General features: G+C 39.7%; 1 protein-coding gene across 1 annotated transcript in view; it reads right to left on the bottom strand.

Moving 5' to 3' along the window:
• Positions 1–15840: 15840 nt before the first annotated feature.
• The window catches only part of LOC113124716 (leucine-rich repeat transmembrane neuronal protein 4), a 95982-nt gene continuing 89901 nt past the window's right edge, over positions 15841–21921 (bottom strand). The window contains exon 3 of the mRNA XM_026297783.1: positions 15841–16438. Coding sequence (XP_026153568.1) covers positions 16115–16438 — 324 coding nt within the window. The 3' untranslated portion in view covers positions 15841–16114. The remainder of the gene's footprint in view (positions 16439–21921) is intronic.

Raw genomic sequence — 21921 nt, 5'->3', positions numbered from 1 at the left:
AAGAGCTGATAAGGAGGTCAGTGCAAATAAACACGTAGCATACTGTATGTTGTTATTTATTAACTTGAAAGATGTAAGACATTTTTTTCTAAAAAGACTGCAATATGACATTACACTAAGCAGGTCACCTACAGTATAACAGTGACATTTGCCTTAGCTTTGTAGAAACAAATCTGTCTGAAGATATGTATAAATTTATAATCAAATAAAGAGCCCCTCTGCATGTATTCTTTGCTAAACATTCTGATTCACACTGAATTAAACTACTAGAAGGTATTCCTCTGATACAGTTTGGAAGGGAACCTGGGGAAACAAAGAGAGGGGAAATTGTCTTAAATATCTTAAAAAGATAGTAACTCAAGTTTATTCTATTGCAAGATATGAAGCTTTAAATCCTCAGCCAAACTTTGGAGTGCATTTTAACACTGAGAGGCGTAATTGGGTTCTGAGTATGAAAGTTCAAGGCAGGGGTGGGGAGCTCGGGGTATGGTTGCATTTCTAGTCTAACGAACATAATTAATATAGTTTAATATAGACTTGAAAAATCGCAAGATTAACCCAGGCTCCTATGCCTAAGCCTGATGACACCATCCGGGTTATTTTTTCCAACTTTGAAAAGCTGCCTCCAAAGGCATTATAGGCTTTTTTCACAAGCATAACATTAAGTGGCAAGAGACAAGTAAATCGAACTTGACGTGTAAAATCATTGAAATAACCCTTTAAAGTTTAACTTAGGTATAAATTGACCTGATAAAATCCTTTGAAATCAATAACTCACTGTCAAACTGCTTGTGTTATTATTGTAAGCTCATTCTGTTCATTTGATGGAAGTAAAAGCTTGTTGCCAATATGCTGAAGTAATAACACTGTTGTATTAATGAGTGGATAACGCCAAGAGAGATTTACAGAGCAGTGGATTATGCCACCATCACAGTACTCAATACAGAGGTCTTTTTAAATTGCAGCTGTGGCATCCAGGAGGAGTTATTGTGGATCTGGATCTATTGTGCAGCTGGGTTCAAGTGTTGCTCAAAGAGCAGCATTATTGCTTCACAAATGGTTCGGAAACTCAGCAAAGTAGGTGCAGTGTCTGCTTTTGCTCTGTTCACTGTTCAGCTACAATAATTAGAGAATTTAATATATTTGCAATCAGTGCAGTTCAAAACAACAACAAAAGCTTATTAATCAGTTTAGTTTCTCTGGGGAGTCTGCCTTGACTTCTGAAAACGTCTGTGCAAAATTTATACATACATTTTTGAATACATCACAGATCCAGAGCTCTTTACAAGTCAGGCTGTCCAAAAAGAGCCTTTCTCTGATAATGGTGTTCAGTCTGAGCTTTGCAACTGCTTAAATGCTGAAGTGATGAGAGCTGAATTCTACTTGTTACTCTCTGGAGGCATGATTCAGTTCTTTAGAAGTTAGCAGCCTTGATGCAAACAAGAGCTTTACCAAAAATAACATGCCACAAAAGTTTCAAAGACAAAGTTTGTTTTTCTATTGAAGCTAAGATCTATTTCCTGCATTGAGCTCATATGAGTTTTTCTTGATGAGTAGAAAGAAGAGAGGAGAGTACTCTGGAGCTTTGTTGACGTAGACAGATTTAGGACGATAGGGGATTTGAATTCTTTTCCCCCATGAAGATGACCACAAATGAGTGAGAAACTGCTGTCTGGGGCCTGATCCGATCCACTCCATAGCTTTGACTTTTTACATTTAATTTTCAACCACATGTCGATCAAAACATTTTTCCACAGTATGAAGAATTCGTAGATCTATAAAATCTGATCTAATTCATCTGCTGTTAAAGCCTAAATACCTGATCATATATTAGGGCACATCTTAATTCTTCTCTTCCTTCCTTTCTAGAGCTATGCTAAATCTAATTTCTGTTTCAAGCTGTTTCTTAAGGCACTTTCTACAATATCAGTAAATATGACAACTGATTCTGAGCTCTGCAAAAGCCAAGAGGTTAGGGAGCTAGGCAGCTTCCTCCCTTTTCTCCTCCAATCTGGCCATTAGAGCCCTGCCAACACAGTCTTTGCCTCACAGACACCAATGTGCCTTGATAAATTTTGCCTATTATGCAGATAAATTAGTGGCCTGTTACAGCTCTGCGCAGCACTATTTGCCTGGTGGCTGAGAGCAAGATTTCTGTCACTGCCCTGCCTAAATGTCATTTTATAAGCCTATCTTCTCTTACCACAGAAAAAAAGCAAGTGTCGACGAAAATGAAAAAGCTCCAAGTAAATTAGATTGTCCCACTGAATTGCATGCAGAAGTACAAGACTTTGGATTTGACTAGTTGTATAAAAGAATATGAGTGTGAAAAGATTTGTGCATTGAATGTGTTCATTATCCGACCAGTTGACAGTGTTGGAGTTTAGTGTTTCAGCTTGATTACTATTCAAGACTGCTGTGCTGTTTGTGAGATTCATTCATTCATTTTCATATTTGGCTTTTACCCAACACGTCTGTCTTTATTGCCCCTTTGAGAAAAATACGATTGTGTAATAGTGTCTGTGATACAAATGAAACATACAGTAAATAGAGCATAAATAAGGATTTCCTCTTTTTAGTGGGGTGTTTTGCTGCAATTCAATATTCAGTATTTATCACATTATGCTTCTGAATTGCTCACATAGGGCTACAGTGGATAGTATTCCAACAGATATTATTCCTTCAGGAATGAGAAAAGTGTCAACAAATAAACATGCTGTGCTCCAGACAAAAATACATGCAGAATGGCATTTTTGCTACACCATTATTATGGGCTTGTGCATATTTGTAACTGCTAATGAACCTGACAGTGTATGGAATGACTCTTGTTGTGTTTTTGCAGATCAGTGGAGGTTTGGTGCACACGGTGGCATAAAACCACATGAAACCCAAAATACTAAAACAGGTTAGGTTGACACTGTCCTCTGGTTAAGGGTAATGGATCATCTTAATGGAAGCAAAATGAGACTGTCCTCCTAAAAGTGGATGGCTGGTTCAGGAGGTAGGGCACATTGTCTGGCTAACTGCATGGCTGGAGGTTTTATCCCTGGATTTTCCACTACGTTTTTTTTTTTTTTTTATGAGTGAAATTTAAAATTTGCATTAAAAAGGTGACCTGTACTTTGGTAACAGGAAACAAACAGCAGTCAGTTTTACGGTTTTACTGACTCACTCATCATCTCTCCTTTCTTCCTATCATAATTACTTCAGTTGTTGAACATAAATATATGTGATTTGGGGGCAGATTGTGGAGTTTGCTGATCAAAAAGCAATAAGCAGGGCTGATTCAAGTACAGTTTGCCCGGCCAGTGGAGTTCAGCCAACCCAGACATGCTGATGACTAGGGACAAGAAAAGCCATGGATAAAGCTCAAATCTGAATACAAATATTAGGCAAACCTCTCATTAAATTCCCACTGTGAGGACCCAACTGAACTCTGAATTGTAGTTTTAAAATATTCAGACCTCTCTTGGAGATTCAGAGAATTCAGTTTGATGCCAAGGCTATACACTGATCAAAAAGATACAGCTGAGTCTATCAAGTCAGGGTTATACCTGCCCCTCTACTTTCCTCAACCCTCTTCTGCAGTGCTTTTATTGCTGTATTATAGTATCTGAACTGGAACTCAAGTACCCTAAAGACAGGTTTTAACAAATACATTAATTTTAAAGTGCTTTGTAGTAGACAGGTGAAAAACAATACACACGCAGCCAGTATGCTCCTGTTCTGGGCACTCAACCAATTAAAATCCCTCTTGCCATTTCTACTCTCATTTATTTCTTCTTTTTCTCAGCTATGTTGCCTGTCCTCTTCCTTGACCTATAGCTAGCACAGTCTGTCTGAACCCACTGAGCTCCAAAAAAATTACACAGATATGTGATGTAGATACAGTGAGATATTTTACAGTATTTCTCCAAGTTCAACTGGATACAGCATTTCCAATTAGACTTTTGTGTGGTTAAGTCTAGGCAGGTTGAAAATGTATTGCTAAAAGTTGATATAATGATAGTTAGATGGATTAATAAGTATATCAGCATGTTCTAGACAAATGAAGAAATAAACCTTTGCAATAATGTAACACAACAAACAAACACTACAGCAATGAAACAAAAGAACAGACCAGCATATATGCCAGGGGTGGCAATCAGGTAAGTAGAAACAGAAGTGTGGTGGGTGTGGTAGTCAGGGCTAGACAATGAGGAAAAAAGGCAGGGCAGAGCTGGAGGGAAAATCTGGGAAAATTGGAGACTGGATGAGGACTGACAGCCTGTAGAAACAACCAAAAGAAACATCATGGGGAAAACAGCGGCGATAGGACCATGATTGGGATTGTGACAGGAGATGTAAAATGACCTTGTGCAAGCAGCTGCTCGGTTTGTTTGAACTAACTTAAACTAACTAATAAGGTTATGTTTCTGCAAGGATCTAGAAAATGGGTTTCAAACAGCACATCATCCACAGTTAAAGCCAGTTATCCATCCATCATCCCAATCTCCAATATGGCTGAGCAGACAAAAAGTATTCAATCAAATGATATATCTGTTTCCATTTGAAAGATGTACTGAAGATTAGTCTTTCCATTACAAATTCAAAACTCCCTGCTGTTTTACATCAGAAAAATCACTTAGCACCATGATTTTATTCTAGCTATTCATCTCCCATCCAGAAACCTAGCTATTCTCTGCTCTGCTCCGCTTTGCTCCTTTATGCTGTAATGAAGTCCTTTCCTCCCTTGTAACGTAAAAGGGCCTACCCACTGGAGGGTTTCGTTGCAACCCTCGTTCAGTAAATAATGTAAAAGTTTTTGTGTGCATGCTTTTTTTCTCTTTTTTTTTTGCCCTGGGAGGCACTGCACCAGCAAGAAGCATCAATTTAGACAAAAAAGGGTTTTAAATCAGAAAAAAGAGGTCCACTTCTGTAGAGTGATTGTGCCCCACGAGAGACAGTAAAACCTCCACACAAGAGAGTTACAAATGTCTTAACAAAAAAAAAAAAAAAAGCAAGAGAGATTGAAATCCCATGAGAGATACTGAAACCTCAGGCAAAATGTTCTACTTGTAATAAAATGGTTGTGCTTTGCAACTACCTTGCAAACACAGGAAATACAACTTTGTATTAAAACCATATAATGACAAAAGTAGGTTTTTAAGCTAATATTATTGTGAAACATACTAACTGGTATATCTTGAAGATAAGCCATCAAGCTCAATACTGGCCTAGAGATCCTGAAGCCTGCACATCTTCTGGGCTTCTGTTTTCTTCATTCATGTGCAAACTGCGTGCAATACCAACACTATCTTTGAGTTTTTGAATGTACAACTTCCTTGTCATTAAGTGACACTGTGGTATATGGGGAAGGCTGCTACCAAGCTTAAGATCATTGTCCTCCCTTCAGGGGACTGTTGGCATCTCAGCTTTCTCTCTGTTACACTTTGTTGCTGCAGCTTTCTGGTTCTAATAAACATCTGCCTGATTATAGCTTTAAGACTTTTTCTGGTAAACCTTAGTGACCTTGACAATGTATCTGCGAATCTGCCTGAGTCTGGAGCCCAGCGCCAGGCTTTGCCTTGCTGCGTCATCTGGGGCATGGACTCTACCTTGACTGAATCCCTTATCAGTGTGTTGTTCTGGCAGAAACCCCCTCCCCCCTGCTTAAAGCTTCCCTGCTGCCATCTAACAGTCAGCTGATGCCCTGTTCTCTGTGTGTTTCTCTATAAAGAAAATGTATAGTTACAAGTATGGAATCAAAAAATGTTTTTATGTTTACTTTTTTAGGTGCTACTGATATTTCCCCAGCCAGTCTATTGTGAACAAAATTAAACACTACAAAACACTAAAAGAAAACACATTTCCATTGGAAAATACTGAACGAAAGAGCACATGAAAACACAAGACCAGCAAAATGTAACCTCTATTTTTAAATGTTGACTGCTCATTTCAGGGCAAGGGGTAGGTGCAGTACAGTGTGTAAAAGGAAATTGCCAAAGGGAAAGGGCTGTCTTTGGCCGTCCATAGATGGTAACAATTGCGGATGAAATTTACTTAGACTGGATCCAGCCAGTGGTAGGGTACGGTTGAAAGCTGGTGTAGGTTGAATGAGGACAAGACATTTTGCATCCCCCTCAGGAGCTCCATTACTCGCAGTGAACATAAGACTAACAGTGCCATAGAAATCTTAAAAAAGAGAGTGAGGAGAGAGTTGCAGTTGCAAATCATTGAGAAATAACTTCAGAGTGTCTTTAAGCTATGAATTTTCCACTCCTTTCAACTAGACAGTTTTGAGCCTTACAGCACCATCACACTGTTTTAAAGGTCACTGAGAATCAGACACTGCATACTTACCAAGCCACATGACCTGAACAATCAACCACCAGCAATGGGCTTTTTCACACACACTCAGTTGTGTGCAATCAGCTGAAAGAGGCTGACCCCTGAGCTATGCCAGATCTCTTTTCTTAACCTTTCAGCTAAGGTGTGCCTTTTCAGAGTAAAGCTGGTACTGGGGGTTGAAACTGACAGCTATTACTCAATTCAATTTGAAAATTGTGAAAGATTCGAACATTCAACCATCTGTTAAATACAACAATTACACATTACCTTCTCTGATTTTACGCTAGAACCTATATGTATTTTATGTCCCAAATAATCCACACTTCTCTTTTAATAGAAAATAGCTTAGCCGTCTTGAGAGAAGCTACAAGACATTTGGTGAATTCCAAATCCACAGCTTGCATCCACCACTTGTTTGCCTTACTTGCATCTTCTTCTTGCACCTGAGTCCTGCCCACATAAGATGCAAGGAAAGAGGAGCAAGGAAACATGTTTGACAGGTACATTGTCTAAAATGTGAAAGATTTAGTTGCATCTGGTAGTGAGATTGCAGACTGCAACCTTCTGAGCTCCCCTCATACTCAACTCTTATCCAGGCCTGAGGGAAGTTACTATGGCCTTTAAGAAAAAAACATGATTCCCTGACTAGAGTCAGTGTTTGGTTTGTCCCTTCTGGTGCAAGATGGCTGCATCCAAGAAAGGAGACCCACTCCCTATGTTGATTTAAAAGGTTGACTCTAAGATTAAGAAAATGCAATGCTTGGTATTTTTTGGTGATTACACACCAATGACAACATATAGATTCAAATATCAATTTTGAACTAAAAATCACAAATACCCCTCAACATTTCAGTGTCTTCACAGGATTTTATAATACCTATAGGAAATATATACACTATATAATCACACCTTTGTGATGTACACATGGACAAATTTTGGTAATGAAACATCTATATTCCTCAGCATCACTTTACCAGTTACTGTATGTTGTATGTTCTATTATTGGTTTAGCTGGAGCTTAAAGAGCCATGTCGAATATATTACCTACTGTTACTAATAGTTACTCGGGGACAGGTTGAAACATCTGTTGAAAAAAGTAAGATAATTTCTTGACATTTTTGTTGACGTTACTCCACAGGGTGTATGATCACTGGAGGAGAAAAATAAAAGATAGCAAGACCTCATGTCCTGAAAACCGCTGTGAGCTGGACTGTGAGCGGGCCTGTCATGTTCCTCCAAGGCAGTGATGGCATGATGTGTGCATCTGAAGTGACAGCAAGCTGAAACAAACAGATCTCCCATCTCTGTGACACTGACGGTACTCCTTCGCTGAGGGTATTTGGTTCACTCTGAACAACTCTGCTGCATTTGTCAAGTTTACTTCCTGAGTGTTTGTATGCCAGCGCTGTCTCGCAAAAGTTTGTAAAATAAACACTAACTCTGAAATGTAGGTTATCTGGCTGCTGGTTTTTGCATTTTTCCAAAGGTTTTTCTCCTCACTTGTGTGTGTTATTTTGGCAACGAGCCGTGTGCATCAGTTGGAGAACAGACATAGTGCGTTAATGTCATTGCACTGTGAGTTTATATGTCAGTATTAAGTCTATTTTGTTTGATCAAGCAGATTTCTTTCTTGATCAGGCCAAAGTTTAAAACTTTCTTAAACACCTCAGTAACACCTCAAAAATAATACACCAGGAGTAAAGTGCTGCTCCATTGTCCTCTTTGGTGGAAAGTATCACATACGTTGTGTTTTTCTCTCCACACCTGATGAATGGACATGATTAGAAGTTTACTGCAGCTGTAACAACATCCATATGGTGCGAATATGGTGCAGTGTTTGTTTATCATCGCAGCAATAAATTGATCTGAATTCATCACAGCTATGATTTGTGTCTGCCTCAATGTCTATGGCACGGCCTCAACAGGCTCAGCACTGTAGAATTAACAGCCATGTCAAACTGATCTCTAGGTGTGACCCAGGTGAGATGTGTACAAAAAGAAAAAAAAACATAAGTATCATAGTACCTCACTGTACACTTGATTGTGGTTTATTTTCTCTGTTGTGGATCCAGCTAAATTGACAATTAACACGCATCTTCCCTGTGAACACTGTTGGTTTCTTTTTTAAAAATATATAACAAAATCCAGACCACTTATGGCATTGTTGTTGAGCTTATGACACATATTTTGTTCAACTAAATTCAGCCAAGGCTTGGAATAAACCCCCGATCCATTCTTACATATAGGCCACTTTAACATGATGTGTAAAACAAATTTGCACTTTTAACTAAAAAAGCTTCTTGGTAACAACATAAACACTACAGCTCAGTATGATGCTTTGGTAAACCACTGATGAGCCTGAAGCACTGTCTCATCATCATGACAGGTTTGAAAAACACCATGTTGTCTTGGACTCCACAGAAGCTCGAGCTACAGGGACTGACAATCACACATCGTGAGGAGATTGTCACAGTGTGATCACAGATCACGATGCATCTTGCATCTTCTTCTTATAGTGTTCCTTGTGGATTGTGTTTCTATTTTGAGGACAGCACAGTCTGGCTAACCACAGGCTGTCAATGTGATTTTGTTCCCTCTCGCTTGACCCTGTGATTGCAGTCTTGCAGGTGGTTAAAGGTCCAGATTACACTCATTATTGTGAATTTGTTGAGATGTGTAGATGCGTGTTTAAAAGTCTTGAACTTGTCAGTTACTGTGTAAACTTCCAGCCAAAACTGAGCCTTATCCAAAATAACCAGAGCTGGACTTCTCAGTAAAAACCACTAAGCTTGTAAAATCCCACAGAGGGCACAGAAGCATCTGCAGAATGAACTGATGAGACAAGTTAATTTTACCATTAATGTTTTCCCAGTAAATCATCAACAGTTAGTACCATAAGGCTCTGTAAGACCCTGACCAAGGGTAAGAAGTTTAATTAGCTGTCATTCACTTTATTGTTTTGTTTACTGTTTTGCTTAAATATATTTGGACTTTTTCTCTTTTCTTCACACAGTTCTCTGCCCCTTGACATACTGTATCTTTAAGAATATCTATATACTGTCACTGGCAAACAGTGTATTATGTTATCAACTTATTATCAAAAGTTCTTTATGTAATGCTATTGAATCATTCATCATTGTTGCTTGACGGCTTGTATTTGGTTGTCTCATCCATGTAATCCATACACCACTTTTATAAATATGATTCCATAAAGTGCAGCAGGGTAAACTGATTTTCAAATGGCAACAGAAATGGCAGAGTTGTGCATGGTTGCATCAGTCACTGTAAGTATACAAATGTCCTAGGCAAAATGTGGGACTGCTGGGATTCTTATTGCTCTGTTTGATGCATGGAAGTCTTAAAAATCCCATGCTCCATTTAGGTGTTGGAACTGTCACGGTCACAGATTGTCATTTGTCATTTCTGACTGGTTGCCAAGCTTCAAAAAGTGATCTTACCTTATATGTGCCAGTCTGAGCGAGCACACACCAGAGTGGAGAGAGCAGAAATTGATGCCTGAGTGTGGTGTGCTACTGATAGCATCCCTGAATTAACCCTCATCCCTGAAGTTTGTTGGTTTCGTTTCTGACCCTATTTGTTTCGCTCAGTGAACTGAACCAAACATCAGCCCAGAACAGGATGTCAGGCCGGGGTCCATCTCCTCAGGCCTAGTTTTAAGTTTGCCACACAGTTCTGGTTCAGGCCTGCATTCTTTAGTAGCTAGTACAGCCACAGTGGTGGATCTAGAAATTTTTGCATGAGGGGGCAAAGGTGGGAAAAAGTTTGGTAGGGTGGCATATATATATGTGAGTCCTTATACACAGTAAACATACATTTCTACTTTCATAAGTAAATGGAGTAAAAGATTCACAAATATATTTTTACAATATATTTATTCTTACATTATATTACTAAACATTATCCACACGGTCTCCTGTAGATCCACTCTTGTACTGCCTTGTACAGGCTTTCTGGTGACCGAATCCTCTTGACCTGACAACAGATATTTTACAGTACCAGTACTACATGTGCTGTGAAAGTGCTCACTGGATTATTTCAACCTTTCACATTATATACAGAGATTGATTTGAGTGAATGATGTTATCATAAATATTGCTTAGAGAGCACTAAGGGCTATAGTGTTGCTCTTTCATTAAATCAAAAAGAATGGTCAAAATTGTTTAGTGGTAGCAGATATATACAAATTTTAGTCTGGAGTACACTAGAAAAGCTAAGAAATTTTTCAAGGTAAATGTAAACAGAATTGTGCTGACTTAACTTTTTTTTTACATTATATCTCCATAAGTTTGGCTTTAACACAATAAAAGTTCAGGAATTCTCCTGTGGTTTGCATTTTTTAAAATTTTGATCAAAGACCTCCTGAGACAGTATCAAAAGATGCATAACACCCAACATCATGCATTTATTTTCTTATATCAGAAAACGTCTCTTCCACTCATAACTAACTAATTTTTTTTGTGTAAAAATGGCAAAATTCCTCTTTAATGCAACTTCAGGATATTCAGGCAAACAAAACATAACTCCCATCTTTAGATGTTTATTTCTGATATCATCATCAAAATTTTTACAAAACATTTTCTGACAATAATATACTCAAAGAAGAGCCATATTTTGCGCTTGGACCAGGTCTCCACAAAAATGCTTTAGGTCTGAATACAATAAAAAGAACAAAAATCCAAATAAGAAAAAAAAAATTAACAACAAACCTACTAAAGAAAACAACGCAGCGCGTATTTACACCCTACAGAAATCAATGCTCTCTGCAGGAAATGGATGAGAAGGAACAGCGGGGATCTTATGGTTTATGTGGAAAGCATTTGAGAGGCAGAAAAAAAGGGAAAGTTCTTTAAGCCTGCAAGGAAACAAAGACTACCATAATTCAGATATTGCTTTCTGTCAGTTTCTCACTGATTTCGCTCTCACTGCACTCTCGAGCCAACTGCAGGAGTAAAATGCAGCCCATTTGAAAAAAAAAAAAAAAAAAAAAATTCCTTCCTTCCTTCGGTGCTTACATTAAATCCAATTAGGGGCATAAACTGGCTTTGTCAGACAAACGAAAAAGTGTGTTTCCCTGACAGAGGTTAATGATCATGCCTTCCTTTTCTGTGTCCCCTCTGACATGAGCAATGGCAGAAAAACAGAGTCAGGACAATGCGAGTCAGAGGTTAAAGACTTCCTGCTAATGTGGAACAGCATGGAACAATAACAATCAATGGGGACCGGGCTGGCCTGAACATCATTAATGGTGATGTTGGTTCAGAGGAGGTAGAGGAGTAGGTGCTGCTATAGATACAAACACACACACAGGCCTTCTTGGTACATGCAGGACAGCCATGCTTCCAGTCACTGTCTCTGCCTTTTAGCATGACAAAGTTATTTATTCTTTTCAGTTTGCAGAAAAATAATAACCCAAACTGGGAATCGGTAACTCAAATTGGGAAGTCATGGGTATACTTTATGTACTAAATCTGGAGTGCGTGCTGTATGGCTCTGCCCCAGCGCTAACAGTTGGTGAGACACAGAGGAAAAAAGGATGCAAATTCACGTCTGGCTTAGAATTAATTCTTCAAATCTACTTATCAGGTAATGGATTGGAACCTACTGAACCGTTGCGGATGGCCTTGGGTGAACCGGAATAGATGGGAGCATTAGAACCTGCAGTACTTTATTATCATTTATCAAGGCATGTGGGTTGCCTGTGTATGAAGTTTATGTTTTGGTGGTGTTTGATTGTTTCTGCAGTTCTTGACTGTCTGAGTAAAGTGGATGCTTGGTAATATATAGGATTTCAATTCAAATAAGGTGTTTAAACCATATGACTCTCTGTGTATCTTTGTTTGTGAGCATGCATAATACATACAGTTTAGAAGATGCAAATATGCCTTTTGATTGTAGTTTGTGTGCTATATGTGACTCTACAGAATACTTATGTGTGTGATTAGTGTGTGTTTAAGCTTGCCTGAAGCTGTTTGAGTCATTTCTTAAAGTGGAAATAAAAGCTGCCTGAGAGTTTCACAAAACCTTCACTGAAACAGAATAAAATGTCCTTACACTTGCACACTTGTCCATCCATATCCTGCCTATTGTACAGTAACTCTAGACCCCCACTCGTCTCCTCTGCTTTCTATCTCTCCTATGAGATTTGCATGTAGCTTTTCCTCTGAGCATAAACACTAAAATATGAAAGTTTTCACTGCGATTCTTCAGACCTTTTTTCAACCCACCCGAAGCAAAAATAGGAAAAAAAATGCTCCCAATGGGGACTTGAGCCCAAACTCAAAGAGTGAAGGGGAGCGGGGAGCTCGGGGTGTACAAAACCATAAACAAACAAAGCAGAAGAGAAAATAAAGCCTGTTGGCGTTGCGGGGCTAGCGCAGACGGTCCTGGAGTTCAGCTCAAACATGCATCATTAGCATGCAGCGCCTGTGCTTCCAGCTCTCTGATGGCAAAGGAAACGGACAAAAGTCTAAATAATTACTGGCAGGAGGATTTGAACATACGGCTAGACATATCTGATTTTATCAGGGAGGTAGTCATGATTAATCAATCGCTTATTAGTGGCTCATTTAATTTGGAACATACAAAGATTTTATTAGCATTTTCTAATTACGCATGAAGGGAAAAATAGCTTTGATCACTGTGTTTAGACTGAATTGAACCATAACCACTGTTCTGAGAATGGAAGTAATTACTACATATGGGGTACTGGACTTTAGTGGGAGACTATTAAAGGGAGAGTCTGTCCCTGGAGTGAGTGCCCAATACAAGCCTCTTTCCCAGCTCAACAGCCTATGTAATGCCAGGAAATTCTTCTTTAGGCAAAATAAGGGGCAGGAGTGGGTAGGCAAACAAGTTCTTATAAAATCACTGAAGTCGTTCATGACACGCGCTTCTGGTTCTAGGGCACTCCAGACAGGAAGTATCTCCCTGTACTGTTTGTCTCTGGTTCAGTGCTCCTCCCTCAATGGGCATAGTTTCCCAAAATATCAACATGCGGACAGAAATAGAACATTATTAAACAGGTTCACCCGAGTTACCAAGAGGCAGACATGAAATTCAGGCCAAGGAGTTAGCAGGGGTGATATAGAGCAAGGCAAGACAATACATGAATAGAATTGAGAGAGCTCCCATTATAAAGACATTGGCACAGCTGCTATTACAAAGTAAACTCCACCAGCACTATTAAGCAACCGTACTGAGCGAATCAACTGCTTTTTATGTAATGTCCTGTACACGAAGGGGACTGAACCCTTCTTTGTCATGGAACCATGAAGACTTTTGGGTCACTTGTTGTTTTGGGGCTGGTTTTTGGTAAAACACTGAACAAAATAATGGCACATCAAAAAGAACATCCCTAACTGGTTTAACTCTTCATATAATGAATAGCACATTTCCCCCGGAGTACACCTTAAAATGGCAAATACTGTTGAAATTCTTAAACAAGAGGAGTTGACGGATATAACTAACAACACATCATATGGCCCCCTCTTGCATGATGGGCTCTCAGACATTTCAGAACAGAAAATATGAATCTCTATAGGTGGTTTGACACAATAACAATAACAGGGCTTAAAATTTTCCTTTCTTTATATGAGTCAGTAAAATGATTAGATTTGAGAAATAATCTCTAACATAATTTTTTTTTTTGAATGGTACAATGGTAGAATAGTGACGGGAGCAGATAGAAAAATATTTATCATTGAATCAACATGAGCGTTGCAGGAGGAACCTCTTCAGCTTGGTAACAGATTCCCCTGGAAAGTCAATAAGGCTCCTCTTCTGTTCACAAGCAGTTTGTGTCTCAGAAGAAATGAAGTTCATACTTTTTCATCTTTAAGATTCACTATTTACACGATAAATAAGTTCTATTTGATTTTGTCCTTAGTCTCATAGAATTTCTTGACATCATCTTTGAACATCTTTGAATACCTTAAAAACTCTTCTCGTCTCTTTTGATCCAGGCCAAAAAGACAAAATAAAACAAATCAATAAAATTCCCTATTTTATTTTTTTTCTCTTGAGGATACACTCACTTTTGTGGCGAATTCTGGCCCCTCCAAAGTTTCATCTGCAGATCAATCAGTTGCACTGTGGGAGGACCAAGCACAGTTTCCACAACTCCTAGGAGTATGACCGCTGACAATGTAGAAAACAACCCCAGTGCACCACTTGGATTAAGCTGGAGATGATGCTTCACAGGCCACCATGGCCATATCTGAAGTCTTCATCAGCACCATCAGTCAATAAAGAGTAGTTCTTGACATGGTGGTCAAAGAGTTAGCTAATGCAATAAGTCCAGCACTCCAGGCACGCCTTCTTGAAGAAAAAGAGATGTCAGGCAATATTCCCAGTACAGTCCATGGGTTCATACACAGGTCAAAGAGAAGTCAGTGTGCTGGTTCAACGTACCTCCACTAGGCACTGTCGGTCTCTGTTGTGGAGGGGAGACTTGAGCACACGGCTGGAGCTTTCCCAGCCCAGCAAGATGGTGCTCTCCAAACTGTCCAGTGAGATGAAAGTCAACCATTGACTCAACAAATGACTGTTTTGAGGCAGTGAGAGTGGTTTTAACCTTCAGTAATGTGGACCTTTTTAAGAATATGTACAATACTTTGCAATCAAATGTACTTATTTTACCACATATTTTCCCCAATGTTACCCCTTTAAAGCATAGTGGGGGTACGATCACATACAAAGACCTGCCATTCTGATGTGTACTGTATGTTTAAGGAATTTATGGACTATGCCATAAAATCTTCTGTCAAGTGTTTCTGTGGTTGTTGTTAATCATAGAATCTCTGAGCTTGTGGATACCAATTTAACTGTTGTTGGGAGGAGCAGGTACTGTAGGATACATCATTATGATAAATACCTGTTAAAAAATTCAGTTTAACTACTTCACTTGTATGTAATGTTTGATTACTTAATCTGCAAAGACATGCTCAGTCCATCTGAGACTATCAGTCGGTTGTAATTGTGAATGTGAGTTGGCAGAGGCGAGTTCAGTGGACCACCTGGCCTTTTAAGAATGCTCTCAGCTCAAAATAGCTTATGTGCATTAAAGGAAACACGTAAGTAAACTCTTTGGTTTGACATGCACATTAATGGGAAGTTCTACTGCCAAAGAAACAAAAGAAAGTAAACAATAGAAAGGGAAACTCTGCCATTATTTGTCATGAGAAAATGACTCATCTTTATGAAATAATGACATGGATTTGCCTGGGATAAGAATTATGCACTAGAAATTTTAATAATAATCACAGTAAGAAGCCTTCTGCTCCTTACATGATGCCAAACTCCATCTCATTACTACTCTCACTTTGTGTGATTGAGAACTTGAATTTATTGCACTTTCCCTTTCAGCACTGACTCGCTGCAAGTGGATGGCTATTTCTGCTATGAGCAGATGCCACATGATGTTGACATGGGATATGTAAAAGACCAGATTCTGAAAATCTGGAAGCTAAAACATTTTGTGATATTCAGGATTATCTTTTATGAGTCAGTAGTGAGATCAAGTGCTTTGGAAAAAGAAATCAAAATGACCAGTAAGGACGTCTCAACCTCTATTATATACCGGTGAGACTGTGTGTTTCAGTTGACAAATCCCTCCAGGCAGAATTTGAAAAATTTTGTCCACTAGTTCTCTTACTCACGTTCTGAAAAGAAGGCCCCACTGAATAACCAGCTCGCCTGCCCCTTCATTTCAATCAGATGGTGAATCAGAGGCCCTTGCCCCACACCTAACAGCCGGCTCAACTTGCTAGCGTCCAAATTTGAGCGTGCCTGTGCGCTCGCCGGGAGGAAAAGGGCCACTGCTGGGACCTTCGGTTGGTGGTCTGAGGGGTGGTGGAGGTGAGCGAGGCCCTGGCACAGGGGCACCTATGCTGGCAGCAGTGGGAACGGCAGACAGCGCCACTGTCTGTATAGTGCCCCTATCACATGGCCCCAGGTCCTCCAGGCCCTCCAGGCCCTGTGGGGGTCCCTCATAGCCCATGTTGAGCCTCAGGGGTTGATGGGCCTGGCAGTAATCTACAATAGGTTGTTCATAGCGGTAGAAGGTCAGCGCACCCATCTGGTGAGGAACCTGTTTAGGCGTACAGAAAGCATAGAGGAAAAGGCAGGAAGGGGGTGTGATCGGGAGGAGAGGGGCAGGGTTGAACAAGAGTGAATGGAAAGATAGGGAAGTTGAAAGAAGAGAGGGAACAAAAGGAGACAGAGAAAAGAAAAACATTAGCCTTGCAGTTTTAAAGGAAATTGTGTCCTTCAGATTGACAGTTTGTGTAAAAAGGATTTGTGTCTCGCCACATAACCAAAAAGTTGCAGTTTTTATTTTGCAAAAGGATGCTTCAGTAACATTTAATAAAGGTCCTCTTACACTGAGGAAAGCCTAAAAAAACAGCGTTCATAGTAAAACTACAGACTGCTAAATGCTTGTGTTGTGATGGACAATTTTTAAAAGTGATTTCTACTAAAATTTTTGCATGGTTTCCCAAACTGACAAAATATGATAGAAGCCATTTTCCCACTAGTGCCTTGTTTTATCTGGCCATGCAAATGATCTTGGTTTTATGGGCCAATCTTTTACAATATCCATTGCTAAGCTTTTCTGCCTTTCACTCCAAATGAATAGGGGTGAGAGAAGCTTTAAGAAGTTACACTGGAACAGCTTAAATACAGCACATTTTTTCCCAGAAACACTGTACTGATTATTACATACGCACCAGTCACAATAAAATTTATGAAGAGGTTTTACTGGGATTGTTTCTGCACCGGAATGTTGTTGCTGTTGCTTATTTCTTTATAATCTTGGTAACCTGATCATGATTAAACACCGGGTATTGTCTAAACCAAGACTAACAAGCCTTAGCAATTAATTTCAAATAAATAATACATACTTTGAAAATATGTTTGATTTTTGCAGTGCAGTTAATTTGTTACGCAACATTTCATTGTGCCTGTGTGACCCTGAGCCTACATGATAGTTAGTTTGGCAGCTCAATGCTGGCACCTGTGTAAGCATCCTCACATGGTGACCACCTGAGCCTCCAGCTATCCAAAACTCATTTGCTGCACAGACCTTCCAAAGTGTCAGCAAAGTTTCTGTGGCAACTGCTTTTTACAGACGTGAGAGGCATCTCATGTAGAAGAGTAGTACGTAGGAAGTATGCTTCCTGCCCATGACTTGTACTATCATGCTCGCTGTGACTGTCAGGAGAATAAGAAGACACGCATTTGCATGAGCGGACAGACGTGTGCATATGAATGACACATAAAGCACACTGCAAATAACAAAATCATAGATGCCTTTGTCCTCAATTTACGGTACTAAGAGCTGGAGCAAATAGGACTGCGCTCTCTCTCCGGTGCCACTTGTGTCACAGCCAGGAGCACTTGTCACATCTGGCTATGTGTCTGGTCTTGTGCTCCCTCCCCAAACTTTACCACAACGCCAAACAAACAGATGAGACACTCCATCTCGCTAACTTTAAATCACACACTTATTCGCCTTAGAAAAAATGGGCCAATTAGGAGACTTTTTCAACAGGCCGTGAAAACAGCAGGGTAAGATGGCAGCTGACCTGGATTAAACACCGCAGCCTGGCAGAGCGACAGAGCATCTGATCTGTACGCACAGGCGACAAGAAACACACAACAACAGCAGGAGATACAGATATGACACCAACACGAAACGCATGAATAATGCAAACCCTGACTCTTCAGGAGGCGTTGGAAGCAGAGCAAGTGTCACAACTGCACCATCTTTTAGGCACATTGTTGATATTTTATTTTTAACCTTAACCACTGATAATAAATTGATCTGGAGTGTAAAAATCTCAACAAATGCTTAACAAAAATGTTCCACTTCTTCAAAAAAAATCTGATGTTATCATTTCATAAGTTTTCAGACATGGTTTTCTACTTCCCCCTGTTGGTTAGCAAAATGTTTTGTATTTAAGTGCCAAGATTCTGATATAATTATCTTTAATGTTAGTGTTGTCACACTTATGCTGTGAAGGTGAATAGGATTTAATTTGGGCTTTGCCAAAGCACTAAAAAAGACATCTGAAAAGCTCAGCAGCATGTCCTGCTAGAAACAATGTTTCTGTTACCTTGGACAATAGACAGATATTGAGCAGTTTTCACTGAAACAGTCCTTAAGTAAGTGGGTGGTGGTGGATGCAGAAACCGCAGAAACCTAACACGTAAAAGCAGAACTGGCTACAGCACCACAGGTATAAAAATGTATTTTCCAAATAGGAAATTAATAATAATGTGAGACGTGATCTCTAATAAAGTCTAAATGAACTGAACAGAATGGATTTAAAAATACAAGAGTCACTGGTACAAGCAATGTTAGAGCATTTATTAAAGTTATCAGATAAAGTAAATCGGATATAAGAACTCATACTTGAAAGACCATAAAAGTATTTAGGACAGTATTTAGAAAAAAAAAGGCCGACTATGTCAATGAAATGCAGATATATGCTGGCTGAGAAGGGAGAATAGTGTGTTTTTCGGAGCTTGTGTGTGTGTGTGTGTGTGTGCACAGATTTGAAAGTCAAATGGAAATAGTCTGCCCTAACGCAGCTATGCAGTTCAGAAATTACCCTGAAACACACAGCTAAGATAAAGCCACTCTGAAAGCATTAACACCAATTCTGTTTTAGATAAAAAAAATAGTGTTTTAGCCTCGAGCTCTACTGTAACATGCTTCAATTATACAGTGCAGCAGTTGCACAAAGTTGTAGCCATGTATTCATATAAAACAGCTGGTGAGAGCGTGTTGGTATTGTATGGTGATAAGGAAGGTAGCAGGACTTGTCTTCTCAGAAAATCACCTTTAATCTTCCAAACCAGCCTCCCTTTCAACAACGCCTACGCACCTCCAGAAGCACCACCTTCCTTCTTTCTGTATCTCCTTCCTCCTCAAATGGACTCCATTAAGTGAGACTGACTCATTACATTATAGGCACTCAGTGGATTACTCCCCTCATTCCCCTTTCACTTTAAACTCTTCACCAACCCTGCTGCTTCTGCAACCGCCATACCAGCACCACCACCTCCACCTTATCCCCCATTACACATCCCTGTCCACCTCAGCTCTGCTCACTGCTCCCTGCTTAGGTCCAATGAATTAATTATCTGATATTAACTCCTAACCGTTTCAGTGGATTCTATCAAATTGAGGAAATCTGGCCTAGTGTGTGTGTGCGTGTGCGTGTGTGTGCACGCGCGCGCATGGATTTGTGCATGGAGGTTTGTCTGTGAATGTGGACAGAAAAAAGAGAACAACTCTTATGTGACGAGATGCATTTTAACACTGCCTGTATTTTTTATACTCGGTGCAGCAGTAAAAAGAATACAGTGTTGAAAGATCACACATTTTGTGATCAATGTCGGCCTGACTTGCAGAACAAAGTTACCCAAAACCTCCAAATATCAGTTTCTGTGAACAAAAGCCGTTGTTTATATTTACCAGCCTTCCATGTATTATCCATGTACAGCTAGCTAATGAGGAATGCTACCAGGCTCTCAGCATTAGGGAATTATTAAATCCTCATACAGAATAGTCATAGCATCTAGTCAGACCAACAAAAAGTAAAAACTAGACACTTCATTTACTTTCCAAATGTTATAAAAAATACATGGTTTGGATGAAAATGAAGGCTGTTAAGCTGGGGGGCATATCTAACAAGGCAATAACTGTTGAGAGGTTCATTCATTTTAACAAAGCAAAAACATCACAGGGCAAATTTCTCTTGTCATTATCACTTAGACACTAAACCAGTTTCTTATGGTGCTGTAGCCACCAACAAATTCACTGACTGTTACTTTAGCACCGACAAGGTTTTTTCTTAGGAAATTGCAGAAACAATTTACTCATCCACTGTTTGGTATAACCTGGAAAACACAGGGGCTGCTGTTGAAAGGTAAACTTTAGTTTAAACTGTTTGCACCTGGTGACTTCTGCATAAGTTTAAAGATTGAAATGGGTACACCAAGACGTGGTTGTCATAGTTGTCATGCATAGCTGCAAAGCATCTCTTCAGCTCTTAGAATTCATATCATCCCCATTTCGGCATTTTTACACCAAAGAAGTACACATTGGAACAGATTTATTACCATTCATACAGGTATGTACCTCAGCTTGGATGGGGTTATTACTTATTTATTTATTTTGTCAATGTCTTCTATTTAAGTATTGATGAGCCCTTATAATTGAAATCTCAGGTGCAAACCTCCTGGCACTTTCAAGGTTCTGCCTGACACTCTCTCCATTCAGACATAAGGACACAAAGAGGCAGGTTGTCTCATTCATTCAATCTGTAGCTTTCGGGGCTTGTTGAGCACCAAGCACATAATTTTCATACCCAGCTGAATGGTAGCCCAATGACATTATAAAGAAAAAAAAGTAGATCTATCATAGAAAGGCAGTTAAAATGATGTATTTCAGGTTAAGACAGAAGGCAGCACCAGAAATTATCCTTCCTTTGAGAAGAACCTGGCGATCAAGAAGGGCATAGGAATGAAACATGAATGAAACTTTTTTTTTTTTTTTTTCTATTACTGGAAACATTTAGGTTTTGTGCAGGATGGCTGTCACCACATTAAGGCCACAATGGAAGGCACATTGCCCAAAGCAGCACCACCTTGACGTTCTGGCATAACTCTAAGAAAAACACTCACAAACCAATTCAGCTGCTGTTCATGTGTCTCGTGTGAGTGTGCACCCTACGTTGTATACTGCGTACTGCGACTCCTACCTGTCAGAAGCCATTTGCATAAAGAAAAAAAGAAAACTCTTTCAACTCCCCATGCTGCATCGCTGGATGGATATTTGCTTCTTTGGATCACTGCCACTAGTACCGGCATGTGCTTCAACTGACAATGACTGGCATCCTGCCTCCTCCCGTATCTTTATCTCTGTATGCCTGAACACTCTGTAGAGTGACCTTAGGCCCCAGAGTGTTGGCACAACCTGGCCAGGGAGAATAAGCCAGCCAGACCAGAGTCATCTTTCAAATCTTAAACTAGCCTTTGTGTGAACTTTTTCTGCATCTGTGTGCATGTTGGTGCTGTTTAAATCAAGCTGTTATTATACAGCATCTATTGTTAGCATATTTTTTCTGTTTAGTGACACCTCTGTGTGAGCACCATTGTGCACAAAAGTCTCTCTGCCTGATAACCACAGACTGTAAAAACTTGATCAGAGAATTGCAGAACATTTTCTTCCTCCACCTGTGGATACTTAGTTTCAACGTTACGTCCTCACAACGGCTCTAATTTGTTAGAGGAGTCATCAGTGACTCCTAAAAAAAGCCCCAAACCTCATAAATTCATTTTTTACAGTATACCAGTGCCCCTTAGAAGTTGTGTTTCCTTTTGCATTCATGCTTTTATGAGCAGCTAAGGAGGCAGTAACAGTGCCACAGGCAGACAATGCTAATGCCTCCCTGGGCTTTAGAAGCATTACGGTTCAAAAATCTGCAGCTTTCCAAGCCAAACACTTTGATCCTCTCAAGTCACCGTATTGTGGCACACAGAAGCGTAACAAAATGAAGAGGA

The sequence above is a fragment of the Mastacembelus armatus genome, chromosome 12 (genome assembly GCF_900324485.2).
Source record: "Mastacembelus armatus chromosome 12, fMasArm1.2, whole genome shotgun sequence".
Lineage (NCBI taxonomy): Eukaryota > Metazoa > Chordata > Actinopteri > Synbranchiformes > Mastacembelidae > Mastacembelus > Mastacembelus armatus.
The sequence above is the reverse complement of the archived record's forward strand: the minus strand, read 5'-3'. Positions and strand labels throughout refer to the sequence as shown.